The following is a 23,574-nucleotide window of genomic DNA, read 5'->3' on the forward strand; positions in this document are numbered from 1 at the left end:
GACAGGATGATAAATGTACAGGTAGTGTGGCATAGAACTAAAATTAAGGTTGAAGGGAGTCCTGCTTACATGTATTTGCAACTTCAGTAATGTGAAAATTGTGTGTGTTTCCACAGATTTTTGTAAACAATCGATGGTTTAAAAATGTGAGATGCGCTTTTTGCATGCTGAAGTGTTTCCTTTTCTACTTAGATAGAAAATATCTTGAGAACTTGTTTTTAATGTGTGAAAGAATTGCAGATATGTCACAGCACCACATAGACAGATGTGCATACCAGAATCCTCTAAATATTTGCATATAAAGTTGCTTTTATTACAGAACAGCTGTGTCTGTGTTGTAAGGACTTTTTCTGGAGTTTCTTGGTAGACATTTGGTACAACATTAAACATGTAAGTAAGGATCATTTGCTTTCAGGACATAGAATAATACAATAAGTGCAAGTCTGAGGAGATGTGTTTGAGGACACAGAACTGCTTTCTTGTCACCGGGCATTACATCTTGGAACAGATTGGGTTCTCTGGAGGCCACTAGAGTCAGGATGTGTAAGAGTCCTCTTGTGCTCTTCCATTCAACTGTACTCCATTAGAGAGCAAGTGATACAAAACGTTGGAAATTTTCTTTCCTTTGGAAAAAAAGATGAATGATTTGATGTATTTGGGACATATTCTGTTATAGGTGGATGCAATTCCCTGTATGTAGTAGCTCCCATGGATGTGAGAGAAGACTGAAAGAATGGAAAATATTGCAGAGGAGGCTAACTCAAGAAAGGAAATTAAATGAAGACTAACAGCGTTAGCCTCTTGCTTTCTGTGTCCTAAAAGAGTTTAAGCTAAGAGCTAGGGAGATAATTTATTAAAGGATGAAGATGAAACATGAGCAAAATTGAATAAATTGGATCTTGTTGAGAACTTGACTAGGTCTTTGTCTCTGGATTCACAAAAGGACATCAAGGTCCTATGCTTGGGTTGGATAGCATTGTTCAGAAAGGAGAGATTTATACTTTTGTGGCAGAGAGAGGGAAGCAGTGGTAATGCAACTATTGCCTTTTAGCGTAGGGATTGAAAGTCTTTTATGTATAAGTCTTATATTCAGCTTTGAGTTTTAACACAAGTAATGATCTGGGAAGATGCAAAGACCACAGATAATGTCCTGGCATACAAAAGAAACTTGATACTTTTAGAGGTAGTAGGAACTGACATATTTGATGGGTTGTCTTTAATGGATTAGGCTTGTTGTGTTCTTTTAGTCTGGCTATTCAATCATCAAGACTAAATAGTAACCCTGGACTTATGTAGAGGCTTTTGAAACAAGGAGTCAGCTTGAGAAGACATATGCATGAAGCATAAAAATTTGTAGCAGCTGTGAGACATCTTGGAGTGGGATCAGCAGCAATTAAAAGTTGATGTGACAGTGGCAGAAGTACCACCAGCATCCCAGCCTCTGCCAAGGCTGGGCAGAGCTCCACCGCAAGGAACTGGCATTCAGCTAGTGACATGACTGGTCACTTAGAGTTGGTGGACCTCAAGAGATGAATCCCCGGGTATAAAGGGGGAGTGGTGTATATTCCAGCTAGCTGTGACAAGGCCTGCAGAGGATTGTAAGCTCCTCCATCCAGCAGGGCTTAGCTTGAAAATTGCAATAGTTTTTCTCTTCTTGTGCATTACCTGAATCTTGTTAAACAGAGGCCAGATGGTAATGGAATTTGTGTCATGGAGTTGATGGCATATATAATAGCTAGGAGAGATACTGGCATACTGTTCAGTGGATGCACTCTACTCCTTGGGCTTATCAAGAAAATCGTAACAAGGTGAGACCTCAGATATAAAAGAGTGAAGTACTGTCCATATATTGAAATATTTTTTAAACTCTCATGTGCTAGACTTCAATTAAGAGAAAAAAATGCATAGATAACTTAAAATGACACAAAAAATTCAGAAAGATAGTAATGCATTGCACAGATGGAAAACTGAATACAATTTTTGAAGAAAGAAAACCTAGAGTAAGTATATTAAGCATCTGACTAACATCACCATAGTGCCTAAGAAGATAAGCAGGCTTAGGAAGAGATAGTATGCTTTGGCATAAATCTGATATGGGGGAGGCCTGCACATGTGTTGAGAGATTTTTGAGGTAGGCACTACTGAAATATTTCATTGTCATGATTGTCAGTTTTGCACTGATTTTTCCAAAGTATGCCCAGAGCAAGGTAAATTTGCTGTGATGTAGATTATTCAGGAAAGATAATCCTTTGCTTTTAAAATGCAGCATTTTCTGAATTCCAGATTTTGGAATTTAGCATGGTTTTTGCAGTGATGGGTGCTGTGTATTACCAATTGATTGCCTCGGTCCTGTGTAAGCCAGCAGGCTCTTGTCTCTACATAGAGCCCCATTGTGTTGTTCAAGCTCCATATGTGGGCTTTAAACCTCTCAGCTGTCTTTGAAGTAGACATTCTTTTTCATCTGTTTTACATGAAGGAAACTGTTATGTAGGCTGATAATCTGTCTTTGCTCTCTGAAAATTCAGTAAATAACGTCAGAGACTTGACAAGCATTCCACATTGTACCTTTTTTAGCTTTAGAGTATGTTTTGTCTAAGGTAGTCTATTAACATCAAATACAAATTGCATCAGAGACAAAGCTTAGAAAAACAATTGTCATTCCTCGCTGTAGCAGTGAAATCCTTATTAACATTGTCCTTATAGCCCTATTGCATTATTTCTGTTTGCCTTTGAATCTTTATTTGATAGATCAGTCATTCACCTTCATCCTCCTGCTCTTTCATGAAGTACAGCACCACTGCACTGAAAGTGGTGCACACTTTTTATTCCCTAAGGAGTTAAGAAAAAGTTCCTTTATTCCCTTTTTCTTTTATGCTGGATTATTTTCTGGTTTTTGCATTTTGCAGTATTTTATGGCACAGGAACAATGCTCGTGATGTGGATGTCCCTTTACTTTGATGTTTAGCCATCCTTGAAGGCTGTTTACTGCTTTGTGTGCTTCCTTGTTATATACACCCTCTCTTAAATAACCTGACAGTGTGACAAGCTATTTAAAACCACAAGTAGATATTATTAACTGGTTTTTTCTTTTAAGTTTTTTTGCTATATTTAGAGGCAGACTTTTTTGATAGCACAAAGAAAAATGGTAAAACTTGTATAAGATCAAAGCTTATAAATCTATAAATAGATCCACTATTTATATTTTTTGAATGTAATCCTTGGATGATGCACCATGGGCTAGCTGGAAATTTGATCCTTATTGACTCTGCTATCTAAAAGAAAAAAGAAAATAGGTAAGAACTAAAATAGTAATTGGAAATAGCTCCTGTGGAGGAAAGCTATCATGAAGCAGATTGATTCAGCAGTGGCAGAGTTGCTTTATTGATTGTACGTCCTTAGTAAATTAAGAAGAGGACCAAATACGTTAATCTTCTATGTGCACGTGTGTTTGACCATGACAATTCAGAATGTTCTGCCAGAATAAAGACACATATAGGACTGTGGGAATGTTATCTACTTCAGTCAGTAACAGAATTGTCAGAGATAAGAACAAAGTTCTTCAAAAACCCTTCTAGGTGAAATGTTCTTTCCTATGCTGTAAACAAAGGATAGAGGAAGTACCCTTGCTTGGTTTTTTTAAGCATTCAGGTACAGTTAGTCTAAATAAAGGAGTGAAGCATAGGAATTGCACTGATTTTCTTCAGAGGTTCACAGTAGGTTCCTTAAATTTGATTCTCTGTCTCAGTTGCAATATCATATTTGTTGTTAATAGAAAAAGTGCAAAACTGTAATATATTTTAGCTGAGGGCTTCAGTCTGCTTCATAAGCAAAAGTCAGTTTTGGATTTGGATTTTTGGCTCTTCTAATTACTGCTAATTACTTAATGTTGTTGCCCATTTGCAAGTAAATTAGTCCTTTATTTATATTTTCCTTCCCATGTCATCACAGCTTTTCATAAGGATGAAATTCATTTAAATGGGGAGCAGCCACACAATGCGAGATTACTACAGAAGCTTTCCCTCCCCAGAAAAGTAGGGAGCAGGAACAGAGCTGGGATCCTGTGCTAGTGAGGATTAGACTTGCCAGATGTTACAGAGATAATCTTCTGTTTTCAGCCTCAAATTCTGCAGCATCATAAATTTTGTTGCACATATTTCTTTTTGGCTTAGAGTAGCTGAAATTCAGCCAAGAGGACATGCTCTTCTCTGTTTTCCTGCCACTGCTGCCTGAAAATCCAGTTACCAGGGATAGTTTTGTGGCCTCTCATTCCCAATGTGTCATCTATTACAGAACACTCTGAATCTCTGTTGGTTTGGATGCACAGTTGTTAACAGGACAGGGTTTGTGGAGCATCTTCTGTGAAGAGACTCTGGGGCCATGCAGTTGATGGGGGGAAAGGAATTGGAGATGCATGAGGTGAAGCAGCACAGAAGCAGGGAGCTGGAGGTACTGTTTTCCACTACTTCATATGGAGCCTGGCATGTGGAAGTGAAAGGGAACAAGGTCATCTTTTGGGCCCTGAAGGGAGATGGGAACTGGAAGTGTAGGGGACCCAGTAGAGGTCTCTTCATTGACTCATGGGTAAAATGCAGTTCTTGAATATCATCTGCAAAAACCGAGCTTTGTAGCTACTACTGACTCAGAAAGATGGACAGTGGGGTAGCGGAGCCTCCCGGAAGGAATCCAGACATGCTTGTGTTCAGTTTATTTTGCCATACTATCTTGTCCCCTCACACCTGTCCCCAGCAGCAGTGAACCAGAGAGGCAAAAGACAAACTGAGATATCATCTCACCCATTTCATCCTACCACTTCACTCCCCATTTCTTTTCTTTCCATGCTTTTCCTTTTCTTGTCTGTTGGTCCTGATTAGTTATCTTCTGGTTTATTTGCCTTGCCAAACAGCTACATCTTTTTACAGAAAGTTGGTGCTGCTTGTGCTTTATGGAACAGCCTCCTCATCAGATTTGTAAAGCCACTGTGTTTTCTCCTTTTTCACTCCATGCTTCTTTGACGTTACCTAGAAATTGCAAAGTGCAAGGGAAGGAGTACAGTACCAAGTGGCTACCATTCAGCTATTTTGTAGCTATTGAAGTGTTTCACAATCAGAGTTTATAGTTGTGCTTTATTCCTCTTCCCCCATATCTCTCCACCCCTTTCAACCCTACTGTTTGTCATCCTTGTCACTTCTTGCCTTAAATTTAGATAGCCCAATAGGAGAAGCTGTGTCACTCTATGTGAGTGGTACTACAGCATAAATAATTTTTTTCCTAAAAATGTAAATGCCCTTGTCATTTGCTTCAGTGTGCACAACATTAAATAGTAATTGTTGTAAGTGGCAATTTGTAGTGTTTAAAAGTCTTGGTTATTCAGTCTCTGTCTTGCTGTGTTTTTGTGCTGAATGACTGATCGTTGCACCACTGTTTTCTCTTTGTTAAACACATCTGTATGCAGAAGCAGAACTGCTCAATTTGTTTCAATCTGGCATACTGTAGTAAGTCTGCTTTTAAATTGCATACTTAGTAGGTTACAAATCAGGTGGCAGCAGTTTCATGGTGCTAATTCTCCAGTGTACCAGGAACTGCTGACTTGAATCGTTTTTGACCACTTTTCTTTCTCAGTAAGTCTTCTGTAACTTGTTTGGCTTGCTTAAATGACCTGCTCCTTATTTTCCACAGCAAGAGTTTCTCTCATTTGGGAAATGTAAAAGGATAACATTCCTAGCCCAAGCAAAAGCAAAATGTACCACTGCCATCTGGGCTGTGAAATTGGAATAAAGCTGAAAGCATTACCTCAATATATTGCCATGGCTAGAAGCCAGATGGCAAATAATAAAAGGATGGTCTGGTAGTTGGCATGTTAGTCAGGATCTTTGGAGACTGCATGTGCTTGTTGTGCTGCAAACCTCCAAGAATGTGGGCAAGTTGGAAATTATTTCACTCACCTAATACTTCTTATCTAAATGTTATGTATCTACAGAGTTAATTGTCTCAGCTTAGTCTGCTGGGAATGGATAAGCATTTCCAGAGGGCATAGGGTCACTCCATATCACTTAGCTCTACATTTTACACTAGGATGAATAGCCCTGTGGAGAAACTTGTCTCTCCACATAGATATCACAAAAACATAGTAGCTGATGATCTTAGATACAGCAAATGAGCCCTCTCTCTTCCTGTTATGCAGTTGCCTTTAGTTGCGGGTAGTAATCCTTTCCTCCCTCACAGGTACAGGTAGAGATTGAACTATGCTACTGTGTTCTTACAAAGAAAGTTTTTACTGTGAAAATAAAATTTTATATACATTTTTATATATAAAATTTTAATTATATATGCATATATTTGTGACTGCCTGAGATTTTTGAACACAGTGCTGAATGGGAGAGATCTTTACGACAGGAGACCTGGAGACTTTTGCATTCCTAGGAAATATGTAGCTGTTCCGTAGCAATATTCGGTTGAACACGTTAGAGAGGCAAACAAAGCTAGGACTTGAGAATACCTGCTATGTATATGAAACTCTGTAAGTCACGTTCATTCACAGTGACTGGTTTTGTTTCTTTTTAGATTGTGATGGATTTCAAACACCCTGATGGCCATACCGTGGCAATTTTGCTGCCCCGATGCAGTTTATTGGTGATGACTGGAGAATCCAGATACCTGTGGACACATGGGTAAAAGTCCCTGCAATAAATGTTGTTTGTTTGCTTTATTAATGACATTCTGTATTTAAAATTGCTCTGAAAGAAATCAAGTTTTATAATTAATATACAAATTCACTCCTCTGCTCAGTTGCTGCTCAGGGTAAATTATAAAACTTGAGGATTTAGGAAGCTGATTGCCAGTCCCAGAGGTGCAGTTTACTGCTGCTGTCACAAGTGAAGTTTCACTGGGAAATCTCTCTCTCTTATATTGGCAGTGTCAAAGTTCTTAATAACTCTGAGCTGGCAAAGAATTGATTTTAGTGCAATTAGCTTCATCTTTTCCTTTCTCTCTTTTCAGCTCACAGCTTTTCCCATTCGATCACATATGCCAAAGGCTTGAGAGAGGGGCTGGTTTAGGAGAGGGCATCAGGGTGACAAAGGGTAGTCTTCCTGAGCTATTCCCAGCTGCTTTAGGGACATTTTAGCTGCCGATAAGATTGCATTGTACTGAGCAGGTTTGGGATCCTGGAAAGAGATCTCTTGAAATATGTCTTGATGTTTTGCCTATTATAGAATTTAAATACAAACTTTTTAAATTGTGACCCACTGGGAGATACTTATAATAGAAGTACTGAAATTGGCAAAAAGGCTGAAACCTTGGTGAGATGTAAGAGTGACAGTAATGCACTTCAGGAGAATATGGAAACCCTCATATCGGACAGAAATGCCCATGGTAAACATTTCTTCCTTTGCTTAACCCAAACTGTCACTGGTTCAGCAGTCAATATTGGAGACACTAATTACATTCTGTGTAAATTAAACATCAAATCCTTTTATTGGCAGAAAATTTTCTGCCTTTTAATTTTACTAGTTAATTTGTATTAAGAAGAAGGATGAATATGAACTCCTTGATGACCTTTACATTGTTCATTTTTATAGAGCTCTTATACCACCTGTATATTCCCTCATGAAATAAATAGTTGTAGAAAGCACTTGGTACTTTATAGAAGCCCAGGGCAGTGAAGTCCCTTGGTTTTTGACATACAGGACTGAACATGGATACCAGCGTTATAAGCTTCTTATTCTGTCCTGTCAAGTACTGTCAGTCGTCTTTTGGAAAGGTTATCTACGACGCTGAGAACATAGTGCAGTCAGTGACACTGCTGACCAGGGGAGCCAGTGGGCAGTCCCCAACCCCAGGCATCAGGCAGCACCATGGGGCTGGGGTGAGGCCAGATTGGAATGTTAGCCTGGGGGTCAAGACAGTGGCCATGCACAGGCAGAGCTGGTAATGCATCTGGGGATGTAACTAGAGCAAGGCCCAGTGGGGCAGCTTCCCTTTAAAAGCATCTCCCAGGGGAAGGAGGGCTTGCCCTTGCTGAGGCATCAACTTTCTCCAAGGCTACCAGCTGTGCTCCTTCCAAGCTGGCCCTGGGCAGCCACACTCCCAGGAGGCAGAAGGATGCATGCCAAGCACTTGCAGTACATGTTAGCAGGCATTCAAGTTGAGATAGTGCACCTGCCTATTAAGAACTGAAATGAGATTATTACTTAACTCATTTGTACCTTCAAGTGATGGTTGTCTTTTGAGAACCAATGATGAACTACATTTGAAATGAAGATCCCAGATATTTCTACTTACATATAAGTGATTCCTGTCCCAGTGCTTGTCCACCTTTCCTAAGAATAATTTTCCTGTATATTTTTAAAAGTGGTAGTGGGTCAAGATACTCAACAGGAGTAACCTTTTCATCATGCTAGTGGAACGTAGTATCGCAATCAACAAGATTAATCGTCCAGCGTGAAAGTGTAGTTATTTCACTTGCACACATAATGTCAAAAGGTGGTTAAGGTCAGTTGTGATGCCTTTTATCTATACCACAGAAGTCAAATTAGAGAGCAAAAGAGTCAGTTTTGAAATTATTCTGGAAATGTTTTTGATGTGTATACTTGGATACCAAGGAATTAGAGCCTTAGTTTTGATCCCACTAACAAAGTGCACGAAAAAAGGATTTTTGTTCAGTTCTCTCTGAAAGAGAAACATATGATTTAGAAATAAGCTATACAGTGTCATCAAGGAGGAAAAAAGATATATGGGTTTTTTGTCTCATAGGTGAAAGTAAAATTCTGACTATTCTGATGAGGTTCATTTGTGATGTTTTTTTCCGATGAGTTTCATTTTTGGTTGGGTAACCTGGCAAAACTCCATTCCTGATGCTGCAATAGTAAAACCACTCTGTGCCAAGCAAGAGGGTGTGAAGCATTTTATTTTTGACATTGGGAATCCTGTTTTTAGCCTAGCCTTTATCCAGAGTTCTTGCTTGTCATATAGGTAAAAGGAAATTATTAAGGTTGAAACCACAACCTTGAAAAAGAAGACTTAATTTCTGTAAATATTATGCTTATCTTATTGATGCAGGTACAAAAGAAAATCAAATAAAAAATCTTCTCACTCAGGATTTGAAATTCTGCTGTCAAGGGAGTCTTGGGCATCCTCAACTGATTAATTCATCATAGCTCCATTATCTGCTGTGAGCAAGGCAGTTCCTTATTAGATCCCATCCTTTCCATAGCTACCTTGGGAGATTTCCATTCTTCAGGCTGTTCAATGTCTCCTTTTTGCAACATCTGTATGGAGCATCAATATGCTGCTTCCTGACTTTCAGACAGAAAGGACCTGCACTCTTTTTCCCTGAATACTGCATGAGAAATCAGCTTTCCTGCAGCAGGAAAGCTGGCATAGAGCAAAGTACAGGAATGCTTATCAGGCTGCAGGCTGTCTTCTCGGTATTTGGGTCATTCTTGGTTAAGTACAGGCACTGGTTGACAGTTTCATGTGACCTTCAAAAAAGATCTGGTAGAAATTTGAGATGAGATTGAATGGCCAGCTTTATAAAAATGTCAGACACCTTTTTTTCCCCCCCTTTTAGTTCAACCTCAGAGGGTTTAACTCAGCTAACCAATATGGAAGTCAGTTTTATGCTGAGAATTTGTCCTGCTAAGAGTCAATTACTTGGAAGTTGGCATTTTTGAAGGGGCTTCACTTAGAGGGCAATTCCTTAGAGATAATTTGTTTGTTTGGGGTTTTTTTCTTCAAGAAACTTCTGCAGTAATCTCCTTGATGACTAAGTTCAGGAAGCGTTTCAGTGTGACAGTAACAGCTTTGAAGTGCTGAGCTATTTCCCTGAAGAGTTTCCATTTTGTTCCAAGAATATCCACTTTTTCCCATTTGCAAATGATGGGAAGTTACATGTAGATGCAGCTGTTTCTCTTCTCACATGTTGTGTTTCTCATTTTACTTTCTCATTTTCCACTTCTCAACTTCGAGAGAGATCCATTTGTAGAGCTATTAAAAATTCTTGGGTTTGGTACTTTTTCATAATGTAAACCTCTTCACAAAATTAGAGAGTTCCAAATCACTTTAATTTTATTAATTTTGTACAAGCAAAAATATTTTTGTGTTCCTCTAAGACCCATGCCAAACCCAGAAGTAGCTTAAGAAGCTCTGTTTCCAGTTTGCTTGCTTGCTTGCTAGGTAGATTTTGCTCAAGAAAGATATGCCATAGAAATTCTCCCTTTAAGCAGTTTAATAGATCTCCCAAGAGCTTAATTCTTTGCATTTTCTGCTGTCAATAAATGGAAAAGCAATTTTGTTGTAAAGCAGAATTCATTTGAGAGGCCCATTTGCAACAGGAAACTTCAATCTGCTAATGTAGACCTCAGCCAATTCTATGCTTTTATAACCATAGCCACCATTTTTAGTAGTATATTCTATCTTTACCATACATATTTTTATGTCACATTGTCATGGTTTAACCTCAGCTGGCAACTAATTACAACGCAGTTGCTTGCTTACTCCCCCCACCCTGCTGGGGAGAATTGGAGGGAAAAAGTAAACTCTGTGGGTTGAGATAAGAACAGTTTAATAATTGAAACAAAATAAAATACAATAATGACACTCACAGTGATACTAATAACAATGCTAGCAATAGTAGTGAAAGGGAGAGAGAGAGGAATGAAAACCAAGTGAAACAAGTGATGCTCAGTGCAGTTGCTCACCACCCACTGACTGATGCCCAGCCTGTCCCAAGCAGCAATGGGTGCCTCCTGGCCAACTCCCCCCAGTTTGTATACTAAGCAGGACACTCTCTGGTTATGGAATATCCCCAGTTTGGGTCAGCTGTCCTGGCCAGGCTCCCTCCCAGCTTCTTGTTCACGTGCTCTCTGGCTGAGCACGGGAAACGGAGAAGTCCTCACTTAGAGTAAGAACTACTGAGAAATAGCTACACCATCAGTGTTTTTTCAACATTATTCTCATACTAAGTCCAAAAGATAACACTGTTGCTGTTAGCACAGATACTAAGAAGAAAATTAGCTCTATCCCAGACAAAACCAGGACAAAAATAAATATATTTAAAAAATTAAGACCTAGACAAATAAACAACCAAACTTTACGAAAGAAAAGGGAGGGAGGGAAGCGAAATGTAATTACTTACAATTAAACAACACTTTAATTAATGTTATTAGTTTGTGTCAGCTCTTTTGTCTCTAAAATTGAATAAGTAGAAAACTGAGAAGCAGCAGTATGTTAAATAGCATGTTGTAATCAAATTTGTCTTAGTATGTAAGAATTGCCTTCTTACAAAGATGGATTGGGTTTTTTTCTGATGCAAATTGAATTATTCCTTTATTTTGTATTACTTTATTTTAGGATCACACCCCGAAAATATGATATCATTCAAGCATCTGAGCTTGGGCAAAAAGTTGGAACAATCACTGCTGATGTTGGAGATATAACACTGAATCGAAGGGAAACGAGGACATCATTTACATTCAGGAAAGTGAGGAGAAGCCCTTGCAATTGCAGTAAGTGTCTTGAGGCAGTCTTCAAGTCAAAATTGTTATTTATCACCAATACATAAGCTTTTTCTGGTTTGAGCAGATCAGTTTATTCCTTTGGGTAGTTTTGGCAGTCCTTGTAGCCATTCCTGGATGGCTTAGGGTTAAGTATACTATATGGCTTGAGTTGGTTGCATGCTGGAGTTTCTCTATACAAGGGGTCAGTTGGCTTGCTCCAGAGCCAGGCAGGTGATCTGGAATCTTGCATTTCATTGACACTTCAAGTGCTTAAATAATGTAATAGAATACAAGTAACTACTATTCTTCAGAAGTAACTACTATATCTCAGTTTTGATTGTTTTTTGAGTGGGCCTGTAATTTTGTGAAAGTAAGTACATTAGAGAAGGAGAAGCAGACATCTGCAGTGATAGAGCCATGTAAGTACCTTAGGGCAGTACAGATAATAATAGACAGGTGGCTCAATGATTACATAGAACTGAAGTCCATTTGTGCCCTCAGAACAGAATTTCAGAGGCTGAGTTGCAATGATGTCATGGTCTTTGGCATTGGGGACACTATCTCAGTTCTGAAAACATTAACATAGGAGGATTAATGATCACTGCAGACAGCCTCTGGTACATGTGGGCAGGTTGCTTGTTTTCAGGTCATCAAACACTTCTGCAGTTTGACCTGCATTTCAGTTTTTAAAAGGTAAAGGAGGAATGAAGCATTTTTGCATTTTAATATTTCGCTTTTAATTTTATTTTGCTAAATACACTTAACCTATAACGAATCACTTAAAAAAATTAATGTTCTTTAACTGTTGCTATATCTAGTTTACTCATCTGTCTGTGACAGCCAGAAAGGACAGCAAAGACTGGTACAACCTTCATTTCCCCACAATGAGATGGAGGCCTCGAAGCTGGAGCAAGAATATGTACACAAGGTGTATGAAGAGATTGCCACACACTTCAGCAGTACCAGGCATAGCCCATGGCCCCGAATTGTAGAGTTTCTCAGGTCCCTGCCAACAGGATCAATAGTGGCTGATATTGGTTGTGGTAATGGGAAATATCTAGGCATCAGTGAGGATTTGTACATGGTAAGTAGTAGCTACTGTCATTTCCTTTCATTGGTTCTAGTGTTTATTCTGTCAGGTAGTTGTAGCATGTTGGAAGTTCAGTTGTGGGAAGAATGCCAAGAACAGAAAGCTGTTTCCTGGTCCAAGATCAATTGCCAATTGTGTTAGGTTTCCACATGCGTTCATTATGTGCATTACCCTTTTCTTTTTTTCAAAGCCACTTTTGCTTTGCAATTCAAAATATGTTAATAAAAAAATAGTAATGAATGCAATGGATTGAAAAATTGTAACGGATGGTTTAGCCTTTTGTTGTTGAATAAACTTGTTAAAAGAGAAAATGGTTGGGCAATTTGAATGCTTCCAAGAACTTTTTCACTTGGCTCGTGCACAGGTAATGCAATCTACATGTCCCTGAAATCTCCATGGGCGACACTATTTTTCGCATATCCTCTTCAGTTCCCTTTGGCCTGGTGGCATGTCTCATTTGTGAATGATGTCATGTTTGGCTGTCCCACCTCTGGCTCTGTGCATAGGCCCAGTAAATATGCCAACAAAAAATTCACAGGGAAGTCTCAACTTTGGTACAGAGTTCTGGTCTTTCTCTCACTCCCTTTTCTTCACTTTTAGACAGTTCTGACATAATTCTTGCTCATGTTCTCTCTTTCCCTGTCTCACAGTCTGTACTTAGTCCAGTTTTACTTCTCCCTCTTCCTATCAGGGAGAGATGAAGCACATACAAATATAAACCAAGAGATAGTTTTTATTGCAAATATTTCAAAGACTTTTTGGAATAAAAAAAGACAAACTTCCTGTTGTTTCAACCCCCCAAAAATCTCAGAGGAGTGTGCATCATGGTATCTGCTCTCCCCTGTTCCAGATCTGTCTGATTTTTTCACATGCTTGTACTGTGAAACACTTTGAAATCCATCAGTCTTGAAAACTTCTATGTAGAGCAAAGCATTCATTATTGATAATAAAAGTTGGAGTTGTTTGTCTGTTTCAGGAGTTTCTCTCTTGCTGTTTATATTCAGCTAAAAACATAAGTTGTTATTTACAACCCTGTCTGTATTAGTAATGGATTTATTTCCCTTACTGTTCTTATAGGCTGGAATAACATCAAGTAATTTATAAGTAGGTATGTTTATGCCTGACTGCTGTAGCCTGCATATAATTATTAACGTTCAGTACCTTTCAGTCTTTCACTCCCGACTGCTATAAAAAAAAGTCAGCATACCTAACTAGAGAGGAGCAACTTTTATCAGGGTACCATGAACTGGTCCTAGAATGAATTTGGTAAATTGCACTTGTGGAGGTTTGTGGTAGACTTTTAAGGTGAAATCAATGCAAGGTGCTGTATTTCAAAATTGGCAGCACCAATCTGTTTTCTGGAGCCCACAGTTAACCGGCTAAGGGAAAGAAAGATCACATATCAGCTGTCAGTCAAAGGAAAGCCAGCCCCTTTCCTCTATTACTTTAGGAGTTACCTCATTCCTTATGTGTCTGCCGGAAAAAGACAAAACATGAAAAATAACAGTGAAAGGGAGAAAACAGCTGAAAAACAGAATCTGGGAATTGCTTCATTCAGTTGGCCTCCCTCAACATTTTATTTTCCCCTGGTGACAAGTAGTTGTTCTTGGTGGAGACAGACTTTAGACTTTGCGTTTGCTTATTTCATCTACAAGTCAGCACAGAGTCCCAGGAGGATGGATGTAACTGCTTCCTGAAAGCAAGCAAGGTGCTGTAAAGGATACTTTTTGCTTTTATGTTTTAAGTAGCAGTGCTAATGGTAGATCAAAGCTAAGGTAGCTCTCTTGGTGGTTTTAAGCATCAGGCACTGTCTGAACATATCTCTGCTTTGGCCTATGCTATTGTATTTGCTTCAGTTTCTTTGGATGGTTACATACAGCCTTATCCACTTGAGTATCCTTGTGTGGCAATGAAATGCACGAGTCCCTCTATGCTCAGCAAAAGTGACAGTGCCGTAATGGCTGCATGATTCTGGCACAATGAGAAAACAGCAATAAAGAGCAGCAATTTCATAACAAATAAATTCAGATTAAGAATGTTTGAGTTAGAGATGGAATCCATGTCTGATGTAGCTAGGACAAAAACTGGAGAAAGGTTGAATTTAATAGAGTTTTAGATTACTTTTTTTTTTCTGTCTCGCCCAGCTTTTTTATTGTTTGAATGAATGCTGAAGAGAGACATGGTTTTAGGGTTGTTTATCCACAATTCTCTCCCCACCCAACCTCATTTGGGGGAATTATTTTAACAGATTTTATTTAAGTGCTTTCAAGCTTAATATTCATATTTGTAAGCAGGGCTTTTATGGAATGCTGTGTCTCAGCCTTAGCCATTCCCCCCATTACCACAAGGGTTTCATTCCAGAGCCAGTTGACATTATTATAAGGATCTCATCAATTTTTATGAGCTTTAGCTTTGTCTCCTAGTTTCCAGTGTTCGGGTAGGTGTGGTGATGTGTAAATCCCTGAAAGAACGTTCAGCATCCTCACAGGGCTGGAGTGTGACTGAAAGACATTGAAACCTTTCAAATTTGTGGTTTACATTTTTAATTGAAGTAATAAACTGGTGGGAAATCCAGTTGCAAACAACTGAAAATGCTATTGGGTAGATATTTTTTCTTTATATGTAAAGAAATTACTCTCCTTGACAGAACAGTGATGCTAGGAAAAAAATTGTGGCTATGCAGGAGCCAAAGTTATTTGCTTTAATACAGACGTTCCTATTTCTGCAGTGTGTGTCATTCAAAGGAAATTGGTAATATAGTTTATATTTCACAAGACCTTGTAAGACACCCTTTTTCTGCGAGATGTTCATCTCTGTTTTCTGCATTATTGTCCCAAACTGGGATTCACTGGAACTTTATAAGAATTTGATTTTTCCAGGGTGTGGGGAAGAGAGAGGATTAATATTTGCTGTGATATGGTTGCATAATGTTGGGTGGGTTTTAGTTGCACTGGGTTAATACTTATTAAGAACAGATTTCTCTCCCAAGGACTTACTAGTAGAAAGTAAAAGCAGGAAGGACAAAACTAATTAGTAAAGGTATACCTGGAGCAAGTTCATCATATTTTAGCAACTGAGACGGAGGAACCTTTCCTGCCCTTTTCTCTCAATGGATAGCAGTCATTAAATTGATAAGAGATCTGGGAAGAGAGCTCAGAAGGAACTGGGCAACAGCAACATAAATGAATGCTGAGTTGCTCAGCTTGGTTCTGTTGCTTTGTCATTGAGAAATGAACTGTGCGTCTTAGACGTAGTGCTTTGTTTCCAGAGACACCCTGGCTATATGCAATGGAAAACCAAAACACTACGTGAAAGGAATGCTAAAAGCCTGACTCAGACCAACTGGAGCAAGGAGATTTGTCTGTCTTGCTGTGGTTGTGCTGGCATCTCTTTTTTCTATGTGTGTGTGTGTTTGCTGGAATGTAATTTTGTTCCTTGAGGTTCTCATGCTATTAGTTATAGCTGAGGTATTTCTCTGGGGAGCCACATAATTCCATTTGGTGGCTGGATTTCAGAATTAGATGTTGTTTTCTTCATCACTTTCTAATGTGCTCAATAAATTAGGTTTCCAGATACTTAAATGAACTAATTCTACTAGGTTAGTTATAATGAGATAATGTAGAAAGAAAATATATGATGGTCGGCAACCTCGACCTGTCTTTACCTATATTTAAGCTTCCAAGAGAATTTATCTTTTGCAGATTTGCAACACCATTACAAAGCAAGCGATTTATTTAGGGTGTTTTTCCCCCTAATGATCTATTCAAAACCATTGTGTTAAGTAGATTTTATAAAATTTACTTTAGCTACCCCTGGCTGAAACGGTGGATATGAAGGTGCCTAGAAACATGAGAGAGCAGGATGGGATATCTACCTGTGTTATCCGTTCCCAGGAAGTCAGTACAGGGCTGCTGCAAACTCAAACAAATCACAGGTGTTATATTTGTTTCTCCCTCCCTTCTTCTATCTTGGTCTTTTTTTGTTATTTTTATTTTCTCAAGGTTTGTGTTACCCAGCATGCCCAGAGTGGGTGTGGTTTGCCAGAATGACAACACACGGTTGCCTCTTTCCTAGGTTTTGTGTTTGCTGGGCTTCTAGATACAGAGTCACAGGCCTCCATACTAATATTTCCTGGCTTAATGTAAGAGTTGGATGCAGATACAATGAAAATCAATGCCTGAAATCCAAGTGGATTTCAGCCACAGTACATAGGTTTCTGTGGCCATTCTGGTGCTCCTGTGTGCTATTGTCCACATCACAGAAAGCAGTGAAGACAAGGGTGGTGGTACTTCCCAAAAAAGCAGGACTGTGGGAATGGTTGCCTGGTGAAAAATCCAAGAAGCCTGAGAAGCCAGCCTCCTTTGGGGAAATACTAAAAAGAGTAGAGCAACTTGCTGAGAGGTCGACTCACTAAGAGTAGATGCAGCTGAATAGTCAACCATGCTATTTGAGATATATATGAGAAATTGATGGGACTGAGCAAGGAATTTGATTTGGAAAACTGGGAAAACAGGTATAAGACATGATTGAGAAGACTCATAGATAATAAGAAATAAAGAACTGTTAAAATGTATACAGCTTGTCTCTCCAAGAGATCTACTAGATTTGGTTGGGTTTGGACACTGAACTAATAGTAATTCATCTACCTTTCTCCACTCTTCTGGAAAAGATGTCAGCAAGGACAATAAATATCCTGTGCTGAGCATAAAAATTAGAGATATGAACTGGCAAAAATTAAAGCTTTCCAGTTATATTTTGAGGTTGGTTTTTTTAAATGTTTGAATACATATTTAATTAGAGAGAGAAAAGTAAACCTGTTGTTAATTAAAACAGTCTTTTGAACTCTTTTCTGTAAATGAAGCTTCATCACATCAAAGCTTCTGCATGCTTTAGAATGTAGAAATCAGTTAGTAACGGAATTGGGAAAAGCTGAGTTTGAGATCTCTGGCCCTTCCTATAAATGTTTTCTGTACTCATAAAAACCACAGATAGGCTCGTTTTCCAGCTGTAAGCTGGCATTGCACCACGAAAGTTATCTGGGTTTTGATAGCTTATTGTTTTCTAAGTGACTGAAACCAATGTATTTTGGTTTTTACTGAATGCATGTCTCTTGTAAGCCAGAAAATGCAGGAATGTGTGATTATAATTATTTTAAAATATTATACAGAGATAATACTAGTAAAAGAATTCTAAATTTTCCTAGCTTCTGCACCAGGCATCTGTTGTGACTTCCTGTGTTCACCATTTATGCATATATGCATAGCACCTATTAGCATGTTTACATTTAAAACCACATAAAGTTTAGGCTAAGATACCTATTTTAGAGCAGCTGCGCATTCAAAGTGATCTATTTCAAGGTCTCCATTTTCATTGCAAAACAGCATCTTTTTGCTGTGGGTGAACATTGGCTTTAGTAAGTATGACAATACAAGTAAGCCTGACTTCATAATATTTGATATAATTTAGATGCAAATGAGGACTTTGCATTCTGGCAGTCATGCCTTTGTTCTCATTCTCAGTTCATTGGATTTCATCAACATACATTGTAGTCCTTTTCAAGGTCATTTTGGGAACAGGGGATTGCGTTCCATTATCCAACCTGTTTTCTCTGTAGATGCGGAGGGCCAAAGCAATTCTTTCTGGGAAAGCTTGCTGTCAGTGGAAGCTGCAAGTAGTATTCTCCCTCCTTCTGCCAACAGTGAATTCGGTCCTTTGAGTTTTATTATTAAGTACTGCAAGCTAACGTCTTAATTGCAGAAGTAGTTAAAGGCACCAGTAATGAGGTGTGCAATTGCCAACATGCAGGTTGCCAGAGTAATTTAAAGACACTTCAGTTGGCTTCCAGTGTGAAGTGATGGGGATTTATGTTTACTTGCAAGTAAACACGAATTTCTTTTTTTTATTCATGAACAACTCTAATTCACTCAGTGCTTCAGTAAATGTGAGAGGCGAAGAAATACATGGGAAGAAAGCAATGCTAGGATTGATCTTTTCAGGTCTTTTTATTGCTAACTGGCAGGACAATATGTACATACTCATAGTGCTACTTTTGTGGAGGATTATTTTGTGTTGTCAGGTTGGCATTTTCACAACTGTTTCATTTACGTTGGATCAAAAGTCAGGGACCTGACTAGAAAGCAGCTCATCTGGAAGCTTTCAGGATATAAGAGTGGAACAGAATTCTAGTTTTCTTCAAAACTGTGATGGTAGGCTAAAAGATAAAATGATTTGAACTGATAAAATGAAAAATTATGATGGAAAATAAATATATTTTAATCACTTCAAAAGAGATTTTTAATTTTAGCAGTACTGTTGTCTCTGCTGGGTTGATTAAGCAGAGCAAGTTGTTTGTTATTCTTCTTGTGTCAAAGATGGTTTAGTATTCTTTCAGTATTGAATGCAATAAACATTGTCAGCAGTAATTATTTAGTATTTTGAACCTGTTCTCTGCTATCTACTTGTTGCTGGTCATTGAAAACAAAAATAAATTTAATATTCTTATACAAGCAGAGTTCGATATACAACCTAGTAGCAGGGCTTTGGTTAGAGTATTCAGTGTGCATGGCAGATGTGAAAATGAGGGTGGTGCATGCCTCACTCTATTTCTTTCTTTTAGAAAGGGTATTGATCATTTTGGATTTATTGTTTTTTTGCAAGCATGTAAAAAAGCTTCTTCTAGATGCTGATTTTTCGAAGATGGTAAGTCTTGCTGTCTTTGACATGGACACTGGGCAAAGTTTAAAGGGGCAAAACCCAGATGTTTTATGAGGTGTTCTGAAATGGTTTGTAGGGGTCATTTCACCTGGACTGTACAGAACCTTGGAATATGATGTTGTGCTTAAATTTTTTGTGGATCATGATACTGAGGGGTAAGAAGACTGTATCTGAGCACTTCCTTACTATGAGAAGTGCTGGTTGTGAGAAAGTGAGAAAACCTGGTTGTGATCAGTGACGCTGTATGACATACTTTAGTGATGCTACCGAAGTCACCAGATGGTCATTTGCACTAGTAGATCAGCTTTTGTTAGTTCAGTACTTAGGTGCTTCAAATGTTGTCAAGTTAACAAATGGCAGTTGAAATGGAAAGAAAATACTGAGGTTAGGTCACCTCTCATTTTGCTGATTTCAAGATACCTTGAATTAGTTTTGAAGAAAAGTTGGGTTGAAACCTGGTCCATCTTAAGCTAGTTCAAAATCAGGGGGGTATAATGAGCTGTCTACTATCCAGTCTTCCAGCTTTGTTTTAAGTTAGCATCAGGGTTGTTTTCTTCTTGTCTATACCTGGGAACCATATATTCCTCTTAAGGCTATTTTCTCACTCTCGCTCTTGTTTTGATTTCAAACTAAAATGTGTTCCCTCAGTAGGAGACTGTGATGACTCTATTACTGTAAGCATCAAGTAAAAATCATTTTCCAGTCTTGTAATTATCCTCTTATGCAAAGCTTAATGAAACACTTTCTGTTCTAGGTTGGCTGTGATCGCAGCAAAAACCTGGTGGATATTTGTGGAGAAAAACATTTCCAGGCTTTTGTCTGTGATGCCCTGTCGGTGGCAATACGCAGTGGTTCCTGTGACGCCTGCATCTCTATTGCTGTAATACATCATTTCTCAACAGCAGTAAGTCACCCCTCCCTGTGCTCCACTGTACTGCTGTACCGCTGTGCAGAATTGCTAATGCTACAATGAAGGCATAAGGGAAGACCAAAATGGGAAGAAGTTGAAGGTTTGCATTCAGTGTAAGCAGCTGTCAGAGCAGAGTTAAGCTGCTAAGCTACTGCTTCTTCTTAGACTTTTCTGTTCACGTTCTCTCTCTCCTTGTCAGATGCCTTTGCTCCTCCTGGTGCTTTGGTCTAAATGTTTGTGTTTCCTTTTTGTCTGCTTACAATTAATGACATAGGAGAAGGGGACTCTGCTTTGGGAGTCAGGAGCTATATTTCTTCCTGGCTCGGATCTTTGGTTCTTGGGCAGATCTTGTAGTTTTGGGTTTTTTCCCTCTGTGCATTCATTTTCCATCACTGAATGAAAGGGACACTGCTCACTGGTCTGCTTTATCTCTGGGCTGTGTAAAGTTCTCCTGGCAGGAACTGCGTGAGGGTAACAAGCTTCTAGACCATGAAGCCATCTTGGGGCCCCATGGATCTCTCAATACCAGAAATGCAGCAAATGTTTCCAAATCCAGTATAAAAAAGTAGAAAGAAGTCTGTTTTGGAGAAGGCTGATGTGTTTGTTTGGGTGGTCAGAGGACCTGTGTTTAAGCTGTAAATCTGACTCCTTCAACTGCAAACTTAGGGTGTGCATCATCAGGTTTGGTAGATTTGAATCTGGGATTTTAAATAATGAATAACCTTCTTAAAGAGGTGTGTGTCATTTTCAGATGGACTGTGAGGCTCAGCACAGGACTATTTTCAAGTGGAAAGAGAATAATAAAATCATTTAGGTTGGAAAAGACCTTTAGATTATCTAGTCCAGCTGTTAACCCAGCACTGCCAAGTCCAGCACTAGACCGTGTCACTAAGTGCCACATCTACATGTCTTTTAAATACCTCCAGGGATGGTGACTTCACCACTACCCCGGGCACCCTGTTCCAATGCTTGACCACCCTTGTGGTGAAGATGTGTTTCAGTGAGAAGTGTGTTTAGAAAAACATCTTGGCTTGCGCATAGTGATGGACTGTATTATGAATGAAAATGAGTAGTGAAAAAATCCCTTACTTTTAATTTTTATTATATCTTGGGGGGACAGTAAGGAGGAGTTGTTGCTATTCTCCTTACTTTTTGTTTATGTACTAGCTTCACGTTTCTGCTTTTCCTTTCCAGGAGCGGAGATTGGCTACTATCCGTGAACTAGCTCGGCTTCTAAGACCTGGTGGAATGGCACTCATTTATGTCTGGGCAATGGAACAAGAATACAAAAACCAGAAGTCTAAATACCTTAAGGAAAAGAATGGTAGTAAAGGCAAAGAAAAGGAAATCAATACTGGCACAACCCAGATACTGCTTACTGATCAAGTGCCTGGAAGCAGCAGCCAAGACTCAGCATGTTCTGACCAACTCATTAATGACTTGAAGGACGAAGGCTGTGATGCAAGGCCAGTAGGAGCAGACTCCAGACTGCCTGTTCACACTAACCGAACCTCCTTTCAGTCTCAAGATTTGCTGGTTCCCTGGCACCTGAAAGGTGGTACTAAAAAGAAAGAGGAAAGTGTTGATACAGTGTTGGTTCCAGCTGACTCCAAGGAATCACAAGAAGTCAGCCCTGTTTTCCACCGCTATTACCATGTATTCTATGAAGGGGAACTGGAAGCAGTGTGCAGATCCTTGGATTGTGTGAGGGTTCAAAAGAGTTACTATGATCAGGGAAACTGGTGTGTGATTCTAGAAAAGTTGTAGCCTGTGGTGTTTCCTTCACTATCTTTGTTTTTTGCAGTGTGAAAGGTATTTTTAATGCAGGCTGCAGCTATTGCCTCTTTAAAAATAGCAGAATAAAGACTGTGTTTGAATTAGTAATGGTGGCTAGCACTGTGTGTATATTTTAACAAAATAATGGCCAAATTCAGATACTACATCTGTAGAGTGTTTACTGCTGTGAATTACAGTGGAGAGGATTAAGTGGGAAAATACTGACCATGCAAATCAGTGTTGAGCTTTTAAAGACAAAGGGCCTGATTCTCCCTTCTCTTACACCAGTTTATAGTGGTGTAGCTATAGTGGCCTCCCTGCAGCCCACAGGTAATTGGAATGGAGCTCTGGGCAGGAAAAACAGAGCTGTTTGCTGTGTAAAACTGTGGGCCAGGGAGGAGGGAATGAATGGCATGTGAAGTAGTTTGGGTGAAGAGTCAAAACATTGCCTCAAATTTGATCCTGCCTGTTTTGGTGTCCATGAGGGGTCATAGATCTCTTTCAGTTTAGAATTTACTCTCTTGGTTGTGGTAATAATGCTTTCCTCAAAGGGAACTGGAAAATCAGTGGGGATACCACAACCATTTTTCTCTTCCTTGACTCTCAAACACCCACAATTCATGCTGTCACTCCCCAGATTTCCGTAACTCTTCATTGTAGTGTTGTTTGAAAGCTCCTTTGAGGTGTGAGTTGCCCAGCTGGAATACCCTGGCCAACGCTGCTAGATGCCTGTGTTCCTGTGAGCACAGGTCTCTGTGCCAGTAGCACCAGGACTTGTGTTGTGGGGTGACCCTTAGATCCCCCTGGCAAAAAAACCAGGAAATATATTAAAGTGAAAGCAATATTGGTGCAGATTTTCTGCAGGGTAGTTTCAACCTCTAAAAGTTGGCAGTGGAACAAGTTTTATTTACTGCATTTCAGAAGAGCAAAGAACTGGAGTAGAGAGGAACTGATGCTGGGCTGGCTGACTCAGCAGCCCTTTTGGCTGTGGTCTGCAATGACTAGCACAATTTATTTAACACAACTCTTGTGCTATCCAAGGGGAGTGCCACCTGCAATGCATTTCTAGAATTAAAATATACTGTGCTGGCTTTTGCAGAGTGAGTGGCTATTGGTGCCTCTGGAAACCAGGGCTGCTAAGCTGCCTGTTATATTGCTTTATTACCTATAGTTGTAGCAAGACCTATGGTATAGGCAGATCATGTTGCTGCAACTGATGGCATCTAAACCGAGGTGCCCATCCTAAATCATGTGAGAACCTGGAGATCAGCCGCGTGCCCTTGGCCTACTCCTGCCTGCCTCACAGTTTAAAGGCTGCTGTGCTGGCAGTTTGCTCGCAGTCACCATTTCTCTCTTATAATGGAGAAAGCCTGATGGGAATGACAGTGGTAAGAGAGGAGTTTGCTGCTGCCACAATTCACCTGGCATATGTCTTGCTCACTATCTGCTTCCAAAGAGCCCTTGGGGAAGATCTCATTCCTGAGCTGCACATGTTGTCCATGTAGCCCTGTCCTAACTGATTTCTTTCCTTTGGGCTACATGGAAGCTTATCTGTGGCTGTGAGCCTGCTTGTGCACGTTCAGGAGTTG

General features: G+C 39.4%; 1 protein-coding gene across 5 annotated transcripts in view; it reads left to right on the forward strand.

Moving 5' to 3' along the window:
- Window positions 1-22,095, forward strand: part of ALKBH8 (alkB homolog 8, tRNA methyltransferase) — a 48,415-nt gene extending 26,320 nt beyond the window's left edge. For all 5 annotated transcript variants that reach the window (XM_027677293.1, XM_027677294.1, XM_027677296.1 and 2 more), the window contains 5 exons: window positions 6,562-6,668; window positions 11,350-11,504; window positions 12,314-12,579; window positions 20,054-20,203; window positions 21,404-22,095. In XM_027677293.1, coding sequence (XP_027533094.1) covers window positions 6,562-6,668; window positions 11,350-11,504; window positions 12,314-12,579; window positions 20,054-20,203; window positions 21,404-21,976 — 1,251 coding nt within the window. In that variant the 3' untranslated portion in view covers window positions 21,977-22,095. The remainder of the gene's footprint in view (window positions 1-6,561; window positions 6,669-11,349; window positions 11,505-12,313; window positions 12,580-20,053; window positions 20,204-21,403) is intronic.
- The last annotated feature ends 1,479 nt before the right edge of the window (window positions 22,096-23,574 follow it).

Source organism: Neopelma chrysocephalum, unplaced genomic scaffold (genome assembly GCF_003984885.1).
Source record: "Neopelma chrysocephalum unplaced genomic scaffold, ASM398488v2 Primary Assembly neopelma1_43, whole genome shotgun sequence".
NCBI classification, from domain to species: domain Eukaryota; kingdom Metazoa; phylum Chordata; class Aves; order Passeriformes; family Pipridae; genus Neopelma; species Neopelma chrysocephalum.